The sequence below is a fragment of the Anneissia japonica genome, unplaced genomic scaffold (genome assembly GCF_011630105.1).
Source record: "Anneissia japonica isolate Jap-2015-1 unplaced genomic scaffold, ASM1163010v1 scaffold1065_len1792383_cov172, whole genome shotgun sequence".
NCBI classification, from domain to species: domain Eukaryota; kingdom Metazoa; phylum Echinodermata; class Crinoidea; order Comatulida; family Comatulidae; genus Anneissia; species Anneissia japonica.
Genome location: NW_022684135.1, coordinates 737,819 through 759,700, shown reverse-complemented (window position 1 = coordinate 759,700; position 21,882 = coordinate 737,819). Strand labels below are relative to the sequence as shown.

The 21,882-nt window shown below is 33.6% G+C and overlaps 1 protein-coding gene across 1 annotated transcript; it reads left to right on the top strand.

Annotated features, from left to right (window-relative positions):
• Positions 1-1,109: 1,109 nt before the first annotated feature.
• Positions 1,110-6,825, top strand: LOC117103882 (mitochondrial thiamine pyrophosphate carrier-like). Its single transcript, XM_033244511.1, has 5 exons — positions 1,110-1,408; positions 2,112-2,264; positions 2,565-2,747; positions 3,912-4,092; positions 5,163-6,825. Exons 1-5 carry the CDS (start codon positions 1,280-1,282, stop codon positions 5,468-5,470), a joined length of 954 nt encoding a protein of 317 aa, XP_033100402.1. The 5' UTR covers positions 1,110-1,279; the 3' UTR covers positions 5,471-6,825.
• The last annotated feature ends 15,057 nt before the right edge of the window (positions 6,826-21,882 follow it).

Here is a 21,882-nt window from a genome sequence, read left to right as displayed (position 1 = left end):
AAATAGACAATGTTAGCTATCAAAGAGCGACGTTGTTTTTCATTGGGACCTTCGTCCCTTCAAGGCTAGGCCTATATCATCCTAGCTAGTCTAGGCCTAGAGTAGGATAAGGCTAGCGCGAAATGTGGACGTTGGTACGAGTAGGTTAGTCTACAAACGTCGCCTAAAGTAATTGATTTTACTCGGCAGAACGAAAGAAGGAAACTCCGCTTTTCAGTCGTCTTATGCACTCGTTTTTTGACAAACAATGACCTTTCAGAGGTCAAATTGCTGTCAAGAATATCAATTGGCTGCTTCGCAGCAATCATTTCCCTGCTACGAAAACATGTTCAGTTTGAACTCAAATTACGTTTCTGTACGAAACTGTAAGAAAATGAGACATAAAGAAAATGATAGTTAACAAGTTGCATAAACTATTTGTCCTAGTTATAAATGGAGATACGTGCGGAAAATATAAAATATAAGCTTTAAAACTTATCAAAAACCTATGAAAATTACAAATGATGGTGTACGAACAAACACATATAGGATCCACTTCAAATAGTCGTAACTTTTTAACGAAAAGGCGAATTTTTATGCGGTTTTTTGTAAATTATTCTTCGTAAAACTCTCTGATACAAATTTATTGAACAGCGGAAAATTGCTCTACTGGTCGTTTGTCACGAAATTATTTTCTCTACAAAGACAAAATTTTAACAACTGAGGGCGCAAGATCGTCGGAAAAGTACCCTATTGACAAAAGACAGGCAGTTAGTCCATAGAGAAAATATGGTTAGTCACAGTTCTCTTTGAAGATTCAGTACACCGCGCTTCGCTCATTGGCTGTAGATAAGTAGATAAATGTGTTGTGAAATAACAACTCCCTGGTTTAACCAACTCGGCCGTTTTACAATTTTTTTTCTAAATTTTCCGCAAGTAATTCACTATTATTATTTTTTATTCAAAGCCAATAGTGACAAATAACAGAAACATAGAAATATTTATATTGTTAATTTTTATCCAATCAACAAAAACTAAAATTACGGTAATGATATTAAACTTTGTTCTAAGAGCGTCCGATTGGGACGCAATCGTCGTTTCATAGAATAAAAATAAAACCATAGAGGGCGCAATGTATTTACCAAAAGTGAAGTAATTTTTGTTTTGTTATATTCTGCTGGAATTGAAGACGAGATTAAAGACACAAAAACACAAAATGTGAAAGTGATTACTCAATAAATAGCTTTTATCAGAAATCCGAATAAGCCTACCTGTGTCAAGAGTATTATTACTAGCTGGCATGGTGGGTTTTGACCCAAACAAAGCTAGGCAGTTGACACCATTCGACCACGCTGCTGCTGGTGCAGTGAGCGGGATAGTCACCCGGGCTGTTGCCCAGCCGCTCGATGTTCTCAAAATAAGATTCCAGGTACTGTAGGGCCTAGGCTTAGACTTTGTTGTCATTAGGGGAAATTAGGGGTGGGCGGGGGGTGGAGGAATTTTTTTTTCTCTTGTCTGGTATTTTAAACATCATTGAAGGAAAATAACATCCAGTAGTTTTAATAAAGGAACTCGTGAAAGAATAGTTTAAATCATAATCCTTCTCTCTCAAATAATATTGCAGTAATTATAACAGTATTAATTAAACTTCTGCTTTGATTGAAATGTACATTTTGTATAATATTATAAAACTATTATCTTCTCAAATAAAGTTTTTTGCAACAGTTTTAACAATATTTGCTTTACTGTACTTGTTGTTCATCCATCGATTCGAATGAAGAACACCTTGATCACAATGTGTAGTAGTGTGGTCCAGTAATTATTTTTTATCTTCGTGTGTACATTTGTAGCTGATTCGTCCAATCCTGGCTTTAAATTTGCTTCTACAATGCGAATACAGTGTCCAGCCCATCGAAGTTGATGTTTAGAGAGTATAACGTCATAGATGCTTAGCATATTATTGGCTTTTTGTTGTAGTATATCAGTATCTGGAACTTTATCTTGCCATTTGATGTACATTTTATTACATACAACGAATTAATATCATCTGTTTGTGCTTTATTCTTTTAATAAAATTTCTTTATTTGGTATTCTTCCGAAATTTATTTTATATATTCTTTTTCTTTTTCCAGCTTCAAGTGGAGCCATTGAAACTTGGTCCAGGCTCAAAATACACTGGCCTTAGGCAGGCTGTGTGCAGGATATATCAGGAAGAGGGTGTCACTGCTTTCTGGAAGGGACATGTCGCTGCCCAATCCTTGTCTGTAGTTTTTGGGATTACACAGGTAATTAAGCATTTAAATTTAATATTATTATTAAACAATATATAATGATGTTGTTATTGTTATTATGTTATTATTCTTCCATCCATTCCATTGTCGTCATCCCAGTCATTCTATCCTGACATCTTTCGGTTGTTTTTGTTTTGGAAAAATCATGTGACATGCCTAAATATGGTCATGATCACATCACATTACAACCATATACAGGCACATCATGACTATATATGGATATATGAGTTATTTTTGTCAAAGAAAATTTTAATGGTTTGGACAGCTTTAAATATTTCAAATTTATTATTTCAGTTTGTCAGCTTTGAGTTCCTAACTAAGAGTGTATTTAGCCGGCTTCCTGAAAATCTGACACAGCCCGTCTACAAACCAGTCTATCACTTTTTTTGTGGGGGTATTGCTGGGTGTGTGTCTACCTGTGTGTCGCAGCCTGTTGACGTCTTGAGAACTCGTCTTGTATCTCAGGGAGAACCAAAGGTACTTTAGTGTACAAGTTTAATATTTCTCACGTCAGCTTAAATGTGTCCCCGACAATGAATCGTGTCGGGCTGTGCGTCGTACAACGCTGTCTGAGTTGGTATTTGAGATACTGGGAATGGTGACTTGTTAAATACTGGAAAGATTTAGCATTATTTTTTTTACTATTAACCAGGGTTTTGCTGCAAAGCAGTGCTAGCCAATATATATTTTATTAAAGGTCAAATAAATATATTAAAGGTCAAATAGTATATTTAACATTAAATTCAATCAAATGTAATCATAGAATTATCTTTCTGTCTGTTATTAAAATGTAATTATTTTACAGTATGTAATTAACAGTAAAAAGCAAGTAGCAGACTAATACATATTAATACACAAGTTTCGATCACGCTATGGCTCTCATCAGGTGAGTGTGAAGAAGACCAGTGTATGCTCAAAAGGTTGTGTATTAATAAAATTGGTTAGTTTAATGTTGTGCCCTTTTTTTTACTGATTATTAATTAGACTAACTCATTCACCTTTAGGCAAGACTTTTTTTCATTTCTTGTTTCGCAAACTTATTTTACTAAAGATCGTCAGAGAAAAAAAAATGTTTGTTTTCTTATTTAGCAAATGGTTTTGCTGAAAACATCCAGACAAGACATAGAAGAAAATAAAAATACAATTTCATTGTTGACTGTAAACAGTGTATTAATGGGATGGCTAAATGCCTTAAATTTATATAATTGGGAAGAAATATACATCTATTTTTGGAGAAGCGGTTGGCGTAATAAAATTAAAGAAAACCTTTTATTGTTTTCTAAAATTTTCATTTTTTGTGGAGGCGGGTACGTCAGTTGGCCAAAAATAAAATTTTGTTTTTATTCGAAATCATCATTTATTAGCAAGAGGCAGGTTTGCTAAACAAGGTATAAAAAAAGTACAAAACTAAAATAATTCAATTTGAGTTCAAATCTTATTCCTTTAAATTTGTGTGTTATGAATCCATATTCATAATAAAAATTAAAAACTAGAATGATCAATGGTCATATATTTATATAGCGCCTTCCACAGAAAACCGTCTCAAGGCATTTTTGAAGCCACAAGGAACAAAGACAAAAGAACGCGAAAGGGGGGAATCCATTTATATAAATTATAATTTTTTTTTTTTTTTTTGTGTAGGTATACAAAGGCATCAGACATGCAGTGGGTATGATGTACAAGGAAGGTGGTATACAGACATTCTACAAGGGATTGACACCTACTATCATACAGCTGTTTCCTTACACCGGCCTTCAGTTTGGTTTCTATTCATTCTTCAAGACTGCTTGGAATTCAGCTATCTCTAAGAATAATGAAATAGGTACTGATTTAGTGTAATTTTTTATGGTATACATATTTATGTTTATGTTATTAAATCCTACAAAGAATGATCCATAACCGCAGGGTAATTGGGGCTGTGTGGACCGGTACACATGGGTAACCCCCAACTCATCTCAAAAGAAGTACCGAGTTCTTTAAAGTGCACATGAGCCAATTGTGTACACTGGGCCTACAGGTTATAGTCCTTATCCTAGAAGACTTGTTCCACCATCAGAACCATAGGTGAGTGTAGGTGTGTTCAAACCAGCGCTGATATTCTGCTGTAGGCTCCTTTATATGACTTGCCTTAACCACTCATCTTCGGCAATATGCCAACCCTGGGAAACATATCTCGGGTATTAACCCATCCTGGATAAGGCCCTATAAAAAATATTATTAGTTTATCACCCTATCTGGGCAGGAAAAGTGACGAGGGAGGGAGGGAGGCTTTTTTTTTAAATTTTTTATTTTGCTTAAACCAAATATCACCATTGGGTTGTTTGCTGGTGCATTGATATTCAAAGTAAAACATGATTTAGATAATGCAAGCAATATCTACTAATATAACTATTTAATAAAATAAATGAAAAAAAAAAATTTTTTTCAACAAAATTTTTTTTTCCCAGTACCATAGAAGACATGAGCGTGCAGGTGATAAACTAATAATTTTTTTATTGGGCCTAAGCTGACCCTTGGAAACCCATATCGGGTATAAACCCATCAGCTGTGTTTTAACCTAGTGAAAACCACCTCATGTATAAACCCGTCCTGGATAATAAACTGAACTGGAAAACCTACATGTACATACACGCCCCAACTTTAAAATAAATTTTTTTGCAAAGTCTTCTTCCTAAAGTATAAGCCAAGCCCCTAATTTTTCTATGAATGTTCAAATTGAAGGTCATACAGGGAGTCGCACAGCCTTTTAGCAACAGTTTTTGCATCTTCCAGGCAGTAATGCCAAATGATCTATGTAACATCAATGATACTTTTAGACTACTTTATGTTACTTATTTTTAGCATACTGTGATGTTTTACAGTAGTTCACATATGTTTACCTTTAATCTGCAGGTTCCATTGCAAGTGGGTTGTGTGGATCCGCAGCCGGGTTCTGTTCCAAGATCACAGTCTACCCACTCGACCTTATCAAGAAAAGACTGCAAGTGCAAGGATTTGAAGAGGCCCGTAAGTCCTTTGGTTCTGTTCAGAAGTGTTCTAGTCTGTTAGATTGCATATGCTCCATAGCTAGGCATGAGGGCTTAGGTGCATTCTATAAGGGACTGTCACCGAGCCTGCTCAAGGCTGTTGTTACTGCTGGCCTTACATTCTCAGTATATGAACAAACTTGTGCAATATTGTCTTATCGACATGGCAGTTGACAGCGCTCATTTTAAAACATTTACTGCAATTTTTCCCCAACCAAAACATGCACATTTCCATCAGCGCAGAGTATTATGCATAAAAACTATTTAATAACTGTTACATATATTGCCATAAATTATTTTTTGTATTTATAAATATAAGTATAAACAATATAATTATCAGGTGAATGCGTATGGAACTTGCCTTCCGTGGGAACCAGTTTTTGAATTTTGGATTTTGAGGTATTTATCTTTCTAGAATGTCTTTTTCTAAATTTGTTGTTTAAGAAAAAAAAACTGTTATCGGAATTATAAGATTGTGTGTTTGTGTGAGTGATGTTGCATGATCTGTTCATTTGTTTTTGTTTTGTTCAGATGTTTATCTTCGATATATTTTATTGCTGGGATAATTGGAGGACTAGGGATTAATTATCCCTGAGAAATTCTCCATGGTAAAGAATAAAACTAACAAATAAACAAACCCCCACGGTGCAACTTGTCTAGAATTGGTAGTGCAGTACCTTTGTGTTGACCATAAACTGTCCCCAATTATTTTTTTTTTTGGCGCAATGCAATGAATTCTCTTTAATGTAAGTATAATACCTGTTATTTCAATTTTGCGTCAGGCAAATACCATACGAGTGATATTTTGCCCTACCTGACCGAACACTCAGTACGTTCCCAAATACTTTAAAAAAAAGTTTACAAATGTCCCCATTCGCAAAATTCTCGCCCAAATCACTTGCAAATTTTTTTTGCAAGTATTTTAGGACGTACTGAATATTGGGTATAACATGTTAGGTAGGGCAAAACATCACTAGTACTATAATACCTACCATTCAATATTCATCAAAATTGCTGGTTTTTAGGAACTTAGCAAACTACAGTATCATCTGTTGATATTCTTTGGATTGTGCCTAATAATATACAGTTTTTTATTGTAATGTATGCAGGATTACATTGTAAGAATTAGTTGTGCTAGGGGTTGTAGAGGGAAAATTAACACTGTGTGTGTTCGAATGGATAAATTTACAGTAGAACCCCTATTAAGGGGACACCTTTGTGACTAAAAAAAGTGTCCCCTGAATAGGGGTTGGCTGTAGTGTTAAAATATGTACCTTCCCATGTTTCATGGCTGAAAAAGTGTCCCCTTAATTAGGAGTCTCCCCTTAATAGGGGTGTCCCGAAGGAGGGTTCTACTGTATACCTGTATGCTAAGAATAAGAGACTTGGTTTAAAAGCATTGCTCCATCCTGTAAGTGGCAATTGTACTTGCTGTGGGATGTGAAGGAAATAAAAATAAAAATTTTAATTTGCATGTCAAATCATCAAGAAAAAAAATGATTGAATTATCATCTTGGGAAGCAATTCAAATTGTATTTAATTGTTAATTTTTTTGTGTAAATTTACATTCAAATGCATTTAAAATGTACTGTACCTATGAAAGTTTATGCAAATTATAGTTTTATAAATATATTTATTGCCCTACCTCATAGTGGGTTTTTATTGTATTTATTATATCACACAGTGAGTTTGAATGGTGTGTATAAACGTACCACACATTAAATATTGTATTAAAATATCAATTGTTAAAAGCTATGAAAATAGATAAGGATGTAGTTCGTAAAATTTTACTGTAAAATTAGTTTTTTAAAAATTAACTGATTGTAAACTTTCAAATAATGCAGTGCATAGCATTAAATATCAAAACATATTTGGATTATTTAAATATGTGTTGTTGTTTTATTTATTTTTTATTGTATTTCTTTAAAACCAACAAACAAGGATAATTCAGAGCTTAATACTACAAGCTGGTTTGATTTAAGGAGAATTGGATTTGGAAATTATTTAATTTATATTTTATAATTATATATATCAAACCACCAATAAAATATTGGCAGTGGCTCTTATTACACCAGTTTTAAACCAAGTCATAATTCTGATTGGATATTGTTATGGTCCTAATCTATAACATCCAATCAGAATAAACCAGAAGGTTTAAAAGTTGGTGTAATAATGGCCAGTCTTAAACCAAGTCATAATTCTGATTGGATATTGTTATGGTCCTAGTCTATAACATCCAATCAGAATAAACCAGAAGGTTTAAAAGTTGGTGTAATAATAGCCGCTGCCTAAAGTATTACCACCCAGTCTTGTTTTAATGAAATAAGTTTTAATTTTTAATTTAAAAGGGAGTAATTTATCACAAAGGAAAGTTACAGATCAAAATAATAGATATACTGTAGTACAATATTTAAAAAAGAATAAAAACATTTTAAAAAAGAATTAAAACATTATAAAAATTATAGTACTGTATTTAAAATATTTTCACTATTTTGTATTATATAAACAAACAAAATATGCACAAATCCTATAGCAATGATTAATGTTGAATGTCAATAGAGTTTTCACAAGCTTACGATAACGAATACATTTACGTCATCAGTTTTTTAGAGAACCCGTACCTACATTTGCATATTTGTCACAACGAAGGGGGATTCATGCCTTTCGAATAAATCATATTCAGTTCCATCAGCATATTCTGAAGAATTTTTTATGCACGAATGACTATAATGATAATAACGTATTCATATTTGTTGTTTTCGCAAGGTTGCAAAATCTCCTTATCTAATTTTGTAAATGCAACATATTTTTCATAGTTTATTTGTTAATTATTTATTAAAAAATTTACATCGCAAGCACAATTATAGTTGTTTTTTTGTCTTATTATTTTTTAGCTTGTAGTAGACATGTTAAATCTATTCTCTATACTGAAATTATTACCTGTACATGATTTCTCCGTATTGATTTTGATTGTAATGTTGAGAATACAATTAGTTACATCTGGATTTGCCTAATGAATATGTAAAAGGTTCTAATTCAGAAAAGGAGCATACGGTTAGAGCCAATCGATCAAACAGTATTGTTGTTCCTTCCATCCGAGGTAAATGGTATCTTCTCAAGAACTATATTTTCAGAAAGTATAAAAATTAGCTAGTAGTACATTAGGCCTACTTCCATTGCACTTTTGGCAGGTTTGATGCTAAACAAAGTAACCCCTCCCATGTATGCATTGCTATACCACGGTATCGATTGAAGTTTTTTTTGCCTCAGCCCTCTAGGAGCCATATACATTTGAACTCGCTGAAGTCGAATCCAAAATGGCATTGAAAAACTGTTCTACTTTAAGTAGAACAGTTTCGAATTTGGCTTACAGATCGTTAATTAATGGGAAACAACAATTTGGCATGTAAAATAAGATCAACTTAGAAATTATTTGACTTTTAGGCAAGTCAACTTAGGAAATTTTAACTGTACTATACGTTTCAAATGATAGTCATCTTCCTTGCATTTACATTCCCATCTCTCCATCTTCAGATGCTATCAATCTGTTCTGATCGTCACCTGACTCTGCGACCTTTGACACTTCTTCCTCAGTGGTCGCCAGGAACAGACTATCAGGTCCGACCATATTTGCTCAGCTTCCTCTTTTCTACCAACTTCATAAGTTACCCTTGTGGCTTTCGAATTGTTTCCCTTTTCTATTAATTTGTGTTTCAATTAAAGTATTCCAGTAAGAAATATAGATTTGACGATTTTATAGAAAAGTAGATGGCAGCCATTGAATGAAATTTCTGAGTAAAAAATTTGCATAATTAACAGACAGTATACAAGTCTGGTTAATGCCCTTTTATTTTTTTTAATTTTTTTTTAAGTGGCTCATAAAAATATTTAATGGAGGAAGTTTCATCTTCAAGAAAGAAAAACATATTTTTAATTTCCTGTTTACTTTTATCCAGACATTTTTTTTAAAAACCAAAACATGTTTTAAAGCCCTGTTGAAACTATCGAATTTTATTTGACAAACAACTATTGTATGCCCATATATGGTCATGATGTGATGTCATCATGACTACAAAAAACTGTTGCATGCCCATATATAGTCATGATGTGCCTATATATGGTCATCATGATGTGATGTCATTTGACCGTATTTATCATGTCACATGTTTTTGTCAAATAAATGTTAGTACTTGTCCGGTATTTTTAAGAGCTGAGTAATTATTTTATAGGCAGCTAATTTTAGTTTCAGTTCAGTTGTTGTTATATGTCTTGTCTTTTGTTTTCAGTTCCTTCTGTTTACCATCATACTGTATTGTGGTTTTTACCTTGTTATTTTTGGAGGAACCTTCAAAAGTCTTGTTTTGCACTGTTGAAAAAATAGTGTGTTCTCCGAATTAATTACCTATCATCCCAAAATAGTTCATTTTTATTGTCAATCGAAAAGCATAACACATCCTGTTGTACTGTAGTTTCCAACATTACATCAATCATTAACCTTTAAACCCCTTTATACCAAAGGAATTCTTCATTTTTCTGGTTCATGGCAAACTCCCTGTTGGGACACCTAATGCCCAACTCGGACAACGCATTCTGACGCGATTTGTTTTTGTGCCAGGTCTTTATGAGTTATAAAGTTGACACGATAGGTTTGTATTTGGGACGCGCGTTATAGAATATTATATATAATATTTAATACAACGGCCTAAAGACTGTCCCTGACAATAAATCACGTCGGGGTGTGTCGTACGACGCTGTCCGTGCTTTCCTTTAGGGTATGAATTCACAGGTGACATTTACGTGCCCTTCAAATTGTTTTATTTTTTTATATCATTCAAAGCCTGTTCTCTGATTAAAAAAAATAGGTTGATTGAATAGGTAAACGTGATATCCTTGAATAATTTCTAAAGAGCAGCTGCCATACCTCCTATTAAATCTTGTTATAGTCTATGTGCTGTAAAATCCATGCTTATCTCAGATCTGCCAAGTGTCTCGCATTCAGCGTGAAAAGCACGCAGCAAGTTTTTGTCCCGCTGTCCCGCCCAAGATTTGTAAAATGTAGTTAACACTATCGCATTTCTTTACTGCATAGGTTCATGCATATGATAGGAGTGGAATGTTACACTTTATACTCTTGTATTCTAAAAATGATTGAACTAGATCACAGGTTGGCAAAGTGCAGTCCACCAGGGATTTTTTTGTAGTCCGTGAAAATGAATTAAAAAACCCTATGTGTGCAGCCTGCTAAGCAACATTGCCTAGAAAACACCTTGTTTTTTATGGCCCGACATCAATCATATGTAAGAAGTAAAAGTCAAATTAAAACTGAGAATGAATTGGTGTAAAAGCAGTTCTTGGAGGTTTTTGGAAGCACACTGGAAACAACAAAGTTTGGGTGCAGCCCTCGGCGTTAAATCAAAACTTCACTTTGGCCTCTGACTGATTTTTATGCCCATCCTTGAACTAGATGAAATGGATTTCCTAAAATGGTAATTTTGTTTCCCTATCTCCCACACCTATTCAATGCGTGAATCTTTATGAGGTTTACGGAGTGTAGTTGTTTTTTGTTTTTTTCCTCCTGTGTGTTGGGGTTAAACCCAGGGCCTTGAGATTAAACAGCAAGCACCTTAACCACTAAGCCATTTGACTTCACTCATTGTATATTCTGCATATGAGTATAATATGTGGTGAAAACAAGCCAAGCCATTCATTCACTCCTTGCAAATCGTGTTTCAGATATAATGGCCAAAATATTTTGGAATTTTAAAATTTTCGAAATCTATTTTATTGCATTAAACTAAACTTTGCATATATATATCTATACATCATGCTATGTTGTTAGTTTCCCATTTTCCACGTAAAAACAAATTTTATTAACAATTTGGTGATGGCCTCTACCTGAGAAATGCCCGAAATTGTAAACTTTGAAGGCTGATTTTTCAAATATTGTTAGCTGTATGTTTGAACTCCTGTAACTTTATAATGAAATGTCAGATTTAAATGATTCCTTTACCATTTTGTAACTTTCATTTTACTACTTAACCCTGTACTAATTCCTAAAAATCAATTTTTTTGCAAGTAGTGACTAGTTTGGCTTGTCTTTGTCACATATCATAACTTTTTATTTTTTATTTTAATGTTTTTAAGTTCCTAGGTTGGTAGTTAGATCAGTGTATTTAATAAGTAAATGGACGGATTTTTGCATTATCTAATTTGTTTACCAACTTCAAATATTAAATATATTGTATATGGACTCCACCTGTGAAACCAGAACATGGAATAGTTGTCAATACTCACTTATTACAGTATATCTATCTATATTAAGTTAGAGTATCAGTGTATGAGTATCATTATGTAAACAGAAATGCCTGATAAAACACTTAACTGGTATCCAACAAAAGTATTGTTAAACCGCAGGTTGTGATCAAACACCACTGATGAAAGCAGAACTTATAAATAGTTATCGAGTATTTACTCATCGGTGTCGAGTTGCTATATCAGTGATAGTATTTATGTAAACAATAAAGCCGAACAAAATTCTTACTGGTATTCGAAGAAAAGTACTACTAACTGGGGCTAATGCAAAGAAGGATAATTAATAATTTTTTTAATATTTGAAATAAATTATAACTATGATGGCAAAGGAGTAGAGAGTAAAAATAGACAAAAACCACTGTAAAAAAAAAAGAAAAAAGAAGTATATAAAAAATTAAAGAATTGGTTAACAGTTAACGATAATTTCTACTGAAAGGAATTTTAATATAGTGGAAGAGGATGTTATTAAACGTAACCAGTGGCAGATCCAGGAATTCAAAATAGAGGTGGGCTAGGAGGGACCTTCACTGGCAGAGGGTCTAGCCACCTCAGCCCACCATGTTTGAAGCTGAGTTAAAAAAATTATGATTATGGCACCTAAATGGCCGGAAATGGCACTCTCTGACTTAAATTTCAGTATAATTTTTTTTTCTCCATTTTTTTCCATAATTTTGAACAATTTAGGGGGAACCAGGTCGGCTGCACCCTCCCTTCCCCCCCACCCTTGAATCCGTCACTGGTAACCCACTCTAATTGAGATTAAACAAAAAGTCAAACCCCTCTTAGAAAAGATTATGACCACGTAAATGAAATAAAGCATCAAGATAATTGGTTTTGTTGTTAAACGGGTTTCAGGTTGCAAGATCCCTTTGTCTTGTCCAATTTCAGAATATGGTTTGCATCGTGGTCCTCTCATACAATTAGAAATAATACAGCCTTAGAGATAGAGTACAAAGGAGAATGAAAAAAACATGCAAATTGAAATTTAATAATTTAGATTATCAGGAACGTTCGAAATTACCTAATATGATGTCAGTTGTTAATAGAATGAAGTTTATTACATTGTGTTTTATAGCTAAATCATATATTGTAAAGTAAATATATCTTGAATTATATAGCAATTAACAAAAGCCACTTAGAAAATCTTAAATTTATCAACACATTCTCCAGAACTAATATCTATAAATTTAATTTCTGTAATTCTTTTCCTCATATTTGGGAGGAATTATAAGCTGATGTTCATGATGAACTTCTTACTAGTCTGCAATCATTTTTAGATAAAATCAAAACATTTTTGAAGTAAATCAATTATTGCCATAAACAAACCCCTTATTGTAAATTAATGCTTCTTAAATTTTTTTGTCTATTTTTATATGTATTTTGTCATGTTTTGGAGAGCTCCTTGACAAATGTTCTAGAATTACTAGAACACTTTTGAGCAATCCTGTCCAGCATGACTGTCTTGTATCTCTATTTTGAATATTTTGTTCTTTTTTGTAATGTGTTTTATACTGGACAAAATAAATGAAATGAAATGAACTAATCTCTGTAATAAATGAAATAACAAGTGGATAGAAAAAAGACAAGAAGTGAAATTAATTAAGAGAATTATGTAAAACAAAGAAATACTAAGATAAGACAAATCTCTCTGCACTATAGTTTTTGTGCTTTTAAGTTTTCGTCATGTATCTTAAATTGACACATTTCAATTTATACTTTTTAAAAAACTTATTGAATGATTAATATAATTTATTGTCTTGATTCGCACTAAAAGTGGAATGCAGTATTTCACTGGCGTTGGTAACGTCGAGCTATTAGAGAATAATTTGTTTACGCTGAAGAAGTAGACAGCGGCGGCAGTCTGGAATTGGTCTAGTCTGGAGGATTCAGCGAGTGATTGAGTGAGGTTATTCTAGTGCGGTGTTTTGGCTCGGACATGATGAAATGAATATTTGTGAGATCTCCGATGTGGATGAAGTATTGTTATTCGCTTGTCAACAAAGTCATTCATTTCCTGAATGTGACCTAATAAAGAATCGTAAGACAATGGCGTGTATCTTGGACTATGTAATAACTTCCAATTTTTATTTTCTCAATAAGTGTAATTGTTCTTGAATAAAATAAAATACAAAACTAATACAGTATAGGAAGGAGCTGGAAACTGGTGTAAACACTAATCAAGTCCAGCCTATCACACAAAACAATGGCATAATTTAATGTATTAATATTTTTTTTAAATCAATTTAGAAAAAGATATAGTATATACATTACAACAGGTATGTATGTTTGTATATAGTGTATTACAAAGATATATACCATATGTTATGTATACATACTATATTATGTGACATAGCCCACCTTTAAACTAATAGGTGTCACTGTCATTAATTTGGAGTGATTTGATCTCAGAACCAGCAAGATTCATGAATTATCCAATTACTGTATATTCCAGTCTCCCGTTTGTTAGGCATATGTACATATTGTATATAGTATGTATATAGCCAGCCTTTAAACTTCAAGGTGTCAGGGTCAGAGGGATGTTCAGTAGATCTCAAAACCAGTAAGATTCATGTAAATGTATTATCCAATTGCTGTACGTATACTCCAGCGTTCCATTAGTTAGGCATTTTGTAATGGACGTACAGGTATGTGCCACTGTTTCTAAAGTGAGTGCTGATCAATACAGACTTCACCCCAACTCGTGGGCCTCATTCATCAGTGGTGGATCCAGAAGTGGCAAAAGGGATGTCTCTTCTCCCCCCCCCCCCTCTTCCTTTCATAAAGAGATTAAAATCCCTAAAACTCCGGAGCTGACGAGGAGAAAATCTCAATAGGCCCGCACAGTAGGTAGAACTCCCCAACCCACCCACTTGGACCATTAGGTTTTCAATTGCCACTCGCATCACCCTAGAATAAAAAATCCTGGATCAGTCCGCTGTACATTTATTACAAAGGGATTATATTCCCTGATGATCTTTCCAGAGGTCAATTTCGGGAGATATGTAGTGGCGGATCCAAGAATACGAAAAGAGGGGGGAGGGGCACAGGGAGGGTTATACCACCTTAAACCCCCTCAGATATGAAAATTTAGGATTATGGCACATCTAGATGGCCGGAAATGGAACTCTCATGCATAAATTTGAATATAATTTTCTTTTTTTTCCCTCCATTTAAAAACAAAAGTTGAAAAATATAGTGGGTTGGGGGTTGGAGCTCCCCCTTTGAATCTGCCACTGATCTTTTGTAATATTTAACTTCATTTTGCTCCACATTGTGGTACACGTTGGCAGTGACTTCCATGAAACAATTGATAATAAAGCAGTAAAAAGGATGCAAATACCATACTCGCGCGAATAAGTGTCCCGTTTGAATAAGCGCCCCTCTCGAATAGCCGCCCCTCCTAACGTGTAAATTTCCTTAAGCGCCCTGTTTGAATAAGCACCCACTTCTAATAATTTCATAAAATTTTCTTTTTAGCAAGTCAATAATCCAATCAATCCTGGGACTGTGGTTGTTGGCATGATTTGAGTTGCAGAGTGGAAACACATTCTTCTTAGGTCAATATCAAAATGAGGATATTTCCCTTGGACTGATGGGAGCTCCGATTCCTGGACAGACAGTATATTTCCAACTTTACTCTTTTTACATATGTCTATGCCTAGTCCTACTCCTCTTTTTCTTTTTCCGACCTTTAGCACATTCTCATCTAAGTTTTCAATAAAAAATACAATGGTCCTGCCATCCTGCTAATCTCAATCGGCCGATGGCCAACAAGCTAACCACTACCCACCGCCACTAATTGCATCTGCTATTTTGCTATTATGATATTCACGCATTCTTGTCATGAGCCATGTTCTCTGGATGATTAGTCTATCTTTTCCGCCTAAGCACCATTTGTAATGTCCTTAAATAATCTTTTTTCATTCAAAATGTGCCTCTTAAATTTAATAATTTCCCATAAGAACCCCTCGATTTTAATCTATTTCCATAAGCGCCCCCTCAATTTCCACTCTGTTTTCATAAGCGCCCCATTCGAATAAGCGCCCTGTTTGAATAAACGCCCCTGAGAAAGTGCAAAAAATATTTTAAGCGCCTGGGCGCTTATTCGGGCGAGTACGGTATTATGAATTTGCAGGATATGGGTTAATTCCGAGAGATCCATTAATTTTAGAGATGAACAAATGTAACGTGTCTCTACTCAAATCAACACTTGTTGTTACACTTAACTACTCGTGGATGGGGCAATATGACGCCTACACCAGAAGCTTATTAACTGCCACTTCCTCTGGACTGTTATTATTATTATTATTAATATTATTATTATTATTTTTCTATTGATTTCATTGTCCTTGACATACTAAAGAGTCATGAATACTCATCAGCTCATTTAATGGTTGAATGTTAATCAATATCAATTACTTCATTCCATGTAAGTCATAATGTATTGTCATGGAAACCTGTGGGGTTTTTTATTAACCTTAAAGAATCATTGGCAACAGCTATATTGTATAAATTTAATTTACATTTTATACCAAATTTTGTACTGTCATTTTATCTGTATGTCTTTTAATTTCATTTTATGAAATTACTGGTAATATTGTATTTTATTTTTTATAAAGCAGAAAAATACTTTATTATCTCCTTAATAATTTTAAGTCCCTTCTTATATCATATCTGATAAAGAGTTTGTTTTGATATGATTGTAATAGTATTGTCAAATCCGAAAGTAATAAAAATCACTTCCTAGTATATGTTCGGATCGAACTTGCTACTTCAAAACAATACTGAGTGCACAGATATTAGATAGAAGCAAGGCCAAAATGATTCTTGTATTTGTAAAGGGTATATGCCTATTTTTGTTGTTTTCTTATGATAGGGAAATATACCCGAAAGGGAATTCTTATAAATATTTAAGATTCATTTATTGTCTCAGCGGAAAAAGCAGTTTCACAAAATTCTGCATAAAAATAAACATTTAACCTTTTAGTGTGAATGTTGGCCTGAATCAACAAAGATACATCGACATTACGTTTGAAGTAAATTTTTATTTGTAATTTCATTTATGAGGTTTGCCATCCCGAAACCAGCGTCAGTGACTTTTTAATTAATATAATTTTTCTAGTGGAATCGACTTAGGCCTACTATTGCCAAAGTTATGAGTAAAATTATTACAGCTTCACTGTACTAAAGTGTACAATACTGTCGCATTCTTATGGCAATTACTCATTTTTGCAATGAGTGACAGTACGCTAGTTTCGGAACGGCCAGCCTCATAAATGCTAATAATAATTATGTGATCTTATACTTTCATCAAAGTTAATTGTCATATCCCTTTCTCTGTCCACCAACATTTTAGCTGTTGGGGATTTTTTTTTAATTAAAAGAAAATGAATAAAATTTAATTGAATTAAATTTAAAAATTATGTACAAAAGTACAACTTTCAATTAGTACCTGTACATGGGGGGTGGTGTATGACTAGACTACTGTTAGTACAACTCATTATTTCTATATAGGATATTATTTTAAACTTTAATTACTCAGCAGATATTGGATGTTCTTTATAAATGCTTCCAAACATAAGGGTCCCATGTTGATCATTAATCTAAATCTCACTTAAGTGTCTCTCCCCCCCGCACTTCAGGGAGATATTGTTTAATGAGCTTTTACAGAATTTTTTGCACATGGTTGAATAGCCATGACCTGTTGACTTCAAGTAGACAATAATTAATACAATAATTATGAAATATTCTGAATATGCGGAAGATGGGTTAGTTTGTCAGAGGTTTTTCTTTCCTTGTGGGCGGACGGGAGACCATGCGGATGTCCTTGAGTCTCTCCTGCGAATTTTTGGAGACTGAGGACTCGTGCATTTAGTAGGTTAATGCATGAATTATACACATCATATACATTTTTAAGACTGTTGTTCAGCTTAAACTTCATTTGTTTTTCAAATACTATTATCATAGATGTTTTAGTTATGCAGTTAATACTGTTGTACTACATTTTCTAACTCAGTCCCACTATTATAGGTTATCTATTCATTAGAGAGTTTTCACAAGCTTACAAAAAGAAATGATAACGAATACGGTTACGTCATCAAATTTTTAGACAACCCTTCCCACACGGTAGCATATTTGTCACAACATAAGCGATTCATGCATTTTGCATAAATCAAGGATCATATTCACATTGTACAGCTAATTGTCAAGAATGTTTTAGGCATGAATGACGATAACGAAAATGATGTATTCGTATTCATTCAATTTTGTAAGGTTGCAAAATTTCCCTATTTTCGATTTTTAGCTTGCTTCCCTGTCTTGTTTATGCCATTATCCCGTCCCAATTACTTTTTTATATGATAATATGTTTTTTTTTAACCTATCATCAATTTAGAATGTTTCTATTTTTTTTTCATGAACAAGTAAATACATTATTTTTGTGCAAAATTATCAATAGCTATACCGTATGTGGCAAAGACAAGCCAAACCAGTCACTCCTCGCAAATCATATTTCTGAGATAACGGCTAAAACATGTTGAAATGGCGATATTTTCAAAATCTATTTTATTGCAGTAAATTAATGCTGGTGTATCTACATCATGCTATGTTGTTATTTTCCCCACTTTCGACGTTAAAACAACATTTTTTAACAATTTGGTGATGGTCACTGAATTCCCCCAAATCGTAAAATTGGATGACTCTTTCACCATTTTATAACTTTTGTTTTACTATTTAACCCTTTATTAATAATTATAATAAATTTTTGCGAGGAGTGACTTTTTTGGCTTGTCTTTGCCACATCTCAAAAGTAGCCATTTTTTTTCATCTGCAAATGTTCTAAGAAGTTGTATAGCTCCCTCTATAGTTGAGATGAAGTTTTTTTTTGTGTAGGTATTTATTATTGCCATACTGCACTACTGTGTTGGTATTTTGATAATAATTCTATTTTCCCATAGGCCTACCCAAGTGAAGTATGACTCATGACTGAGTGCCGTTGATAAGCTATATTGCCTGGTGATCAAATACTCTAGAATATGATAACACAGCTCCCAGATTCTGTAATATTTAATTTTAAAATGTAATTTTTTTTTTTTCACTTAAATTTATGAATCATATACTTTCATATTTTTAAAAAAAATTTTCAACAATAATTTTGTTTTTTTAAATAAGTTTATTTCTGAAGGAAATTATACAAGTCTCCCTCCAATTAAAACCACCTCCAATTATAAGTTAAAGACCACTTTTCTGTGGTCCCAAATTAACAAATGTCTTATATTTTCATATACTTTCATATTTTCTACAATATTTTTTTTTTCAAATAAGTTTCTTTCTGAAGGAAATTACACAGGTCTCCCTATAATTTAAAAACTACCTCCAATTTAAGACCACCTCCAATTAAAGACCACTTTTCTGTGGTCCCAAATTAACAAATGTATGTTATCTTGTTGTATTCTAATTAGAGACCAAAACTGATAAAGACAATGGAAATGCTTGTCTCGAAAATGGTCTTTAATTGGAGGGAGGCCTATGCAATAAATCGGTATACATAAAAACTTCTGTATACAGATCTACTGTACTAATCTAGGGAATAAACTCTGATAAAAAGAGGTTTAATTTTTCAACCTCAACATATTCAATTTAAAACCCTCAATAATGAATTGTTTTTCACCATGTGTGTATTTTCCAATGTTAAATATATTTTGTTATTTTTCTTGGTTTAACTCATTTTTTTAAACTTCTAAATCATGTTTTATAAATTAAGTTTTCAATTATTTGCTTTCATTTTTTTTTACGTTAATGCTGAACCACTTAAGTAAATCAATAGTAATGTAATTCAGTATAACGATAGAATAAATTTAATTTACAATTAGAATAAATACTATTGAACATGAAACAGAAATATAATGCATATATATAATTTCAGCTCAACTTGATGCGACAACGAAAAAGAACAAGTTCTCAATTTTCGTTGATAACAGAACAAATTATCTATGACGCAAATGGCAAAAAAACCTGAGCAATCTTGAATGATTTTGAATTAACTGTCGTAAAGTTGGTCTGGTTTGAACCAGAATAATTGCTATTATTACTGATGAGTAGAATAACTAGAGGTGTGAAGACATTATACCGGAGTAATGTCAGTATGTTCTGAAGTGAAATGGCCATTAAACCATAATGTTTTCAACTGTCCTCAAGAAATTTATACATTCAAACCTGCGGAATAAAATTTCATTAGAGCATGCGTCAATAAGTAGAAACGTCAAAGGAGCAAACAAAAAATTGAACGTTGTGAAGCTCTGTCCAGACTATCAGTTGTATGCCCATATATAGTCATGATGTGCCTATATATGGTCATGATGTGATGTCATCATGACCATATTTAGGCATGTCACATGTTTTTTTCAAATAAAATTTGATAGTCTGGTACAGTGCTTAATCCCTTCTATGATTAAACAGTGAATTTCTGGTGATTGAACAGATGTGCTTAAAAGACCAAAAACATGTTTTTTCGTCCCAGGGGTCCCAAGTTGGAAGAACCCATTTCCTAGAGATTCGTTTAATGACATTAGGGGCGTTATATATTCTATGAGGAAAAAGTTTATGTACCAAACAAAGTTCCACGCCCACCTCAGGCCCACCATGATTGAGGCTGAGGTGATGAGATTTTTTGGAATAGGCACCTTAAGAAGCCCGAAAATGGCACTGTCAGACTGCAAAAAATAATTGGCAACCAAAGTTTAGGCCTAAATAAAACAAAAAGATTTGTTTTTTACTGAATTTGCAGGAGAAAGTGAATTTCCGGTAGATTTTTGCTTGTTTGCAGGAGTCCATAGCGATTTCCGGGAGACTCCGGAAAGTTCCGGGAGACTCCGGAAAGTTTTGGGAGACTTGGGACCCCTGTTGTCCCCTTTTCCATCTTATACTTTGTGCCTTTTCTTTTTTCCCTTTCTTTCTCACAAGCCAAAATATTCATAAAATCTAGAGATATCCAGTCGTCCTCTTAAGCAATGTGTATACACGGGTCTGGATAGGTGTAAATAAAAGCATACCTTTGGGCTTGAACCCCGGACTCAAGTTTGAGAGGCAAAATGACAACCACTATACCTCCACTTCCCTACTTCATAGGTAAGGGTCTACTATTCTTACATCATTTTATTTGAATGCCATGAAAAACAAACTGTACGTAAAAAAATTGATACAGTAAGTGAACCAAAACTAGAAGAAATGTCAAAAAGTTAATAAATATACTGTACTAAAGTTTTAAAAATGCTATATTATGTACAGTACTGTATATGTGATGAATCTTTTTTTTTTTTGGAGGTCATAGCCTAATAAAAGAGGTCATATGTAAATAAAGAATGATGGATAATTGTGGCCACAGGGTAATACGGATTTTAGTGTAAAAGCCAAGCCAAGCGACCACATGCTTTTTGGCGTTGTTTTCTGCCAATATAGGTCGACAAGACAGCGTCATATTTCTTCTTGGTAGATGTACGTGCTGGATGCCGATACAGCTAACGGTCTTTGCTTCTGACAAGTTTAATGAAAGAGACATGGAGCGTGAAGCGTACAACTCCGCGAGGACCAATTATCTATCATTATTTGAATTTGGTCATTAGCTGAGGATTTCTGAATATGGAGTGTCAGGTGTATATATGAGAGTAGAGATAGAGAGTAATGATGATCTTGTCGCCATGGTTCATATCAGAGTGTCGTTGTTGGAATTTTACACTCTGAAGAAAAAAGGGAAATGATGCCAAATATAAATGTAAGGGGGAGGAGGAGGAGTGGGGACTTTAGGGGGCTTAGTTTGAGAAGAGGATTCATGGTTAATACTAACTTTAGCTAGTGGTAATTTAAACTGCTGTCAAATATGTAGGTCAGACATTTGCAATTAGAAAAGAAGGAAGTAACACCAACCAAATATTGAAACAAGATAGGATATAACATTTATATATTTCAGGGGCGGATTCAGAGATGTCCAAAAGGGGGGGGGGGCGAAATTTGGGCCGATCGAGACAACAATGTCCTGGGGGGTTCGGGGGCATGCCCCCGCAAAATTTTTGTGTTCTAGACGCCAAAATAGTTCTAGACGGAAAATAACATTTGAGGCGTTGTGGGCTATCATTTTTTTCTTTTCTTTCTTTTTTTCTTTTTTTTTTCTTTTTTTACCTCCCAAAAGGGGGGAGGGGCAGCCCACCCCTGTATTTATTGTATATTACATACATTATTATGTATGCTATTGTCAGTTGATACATTTTTGATATAAATTA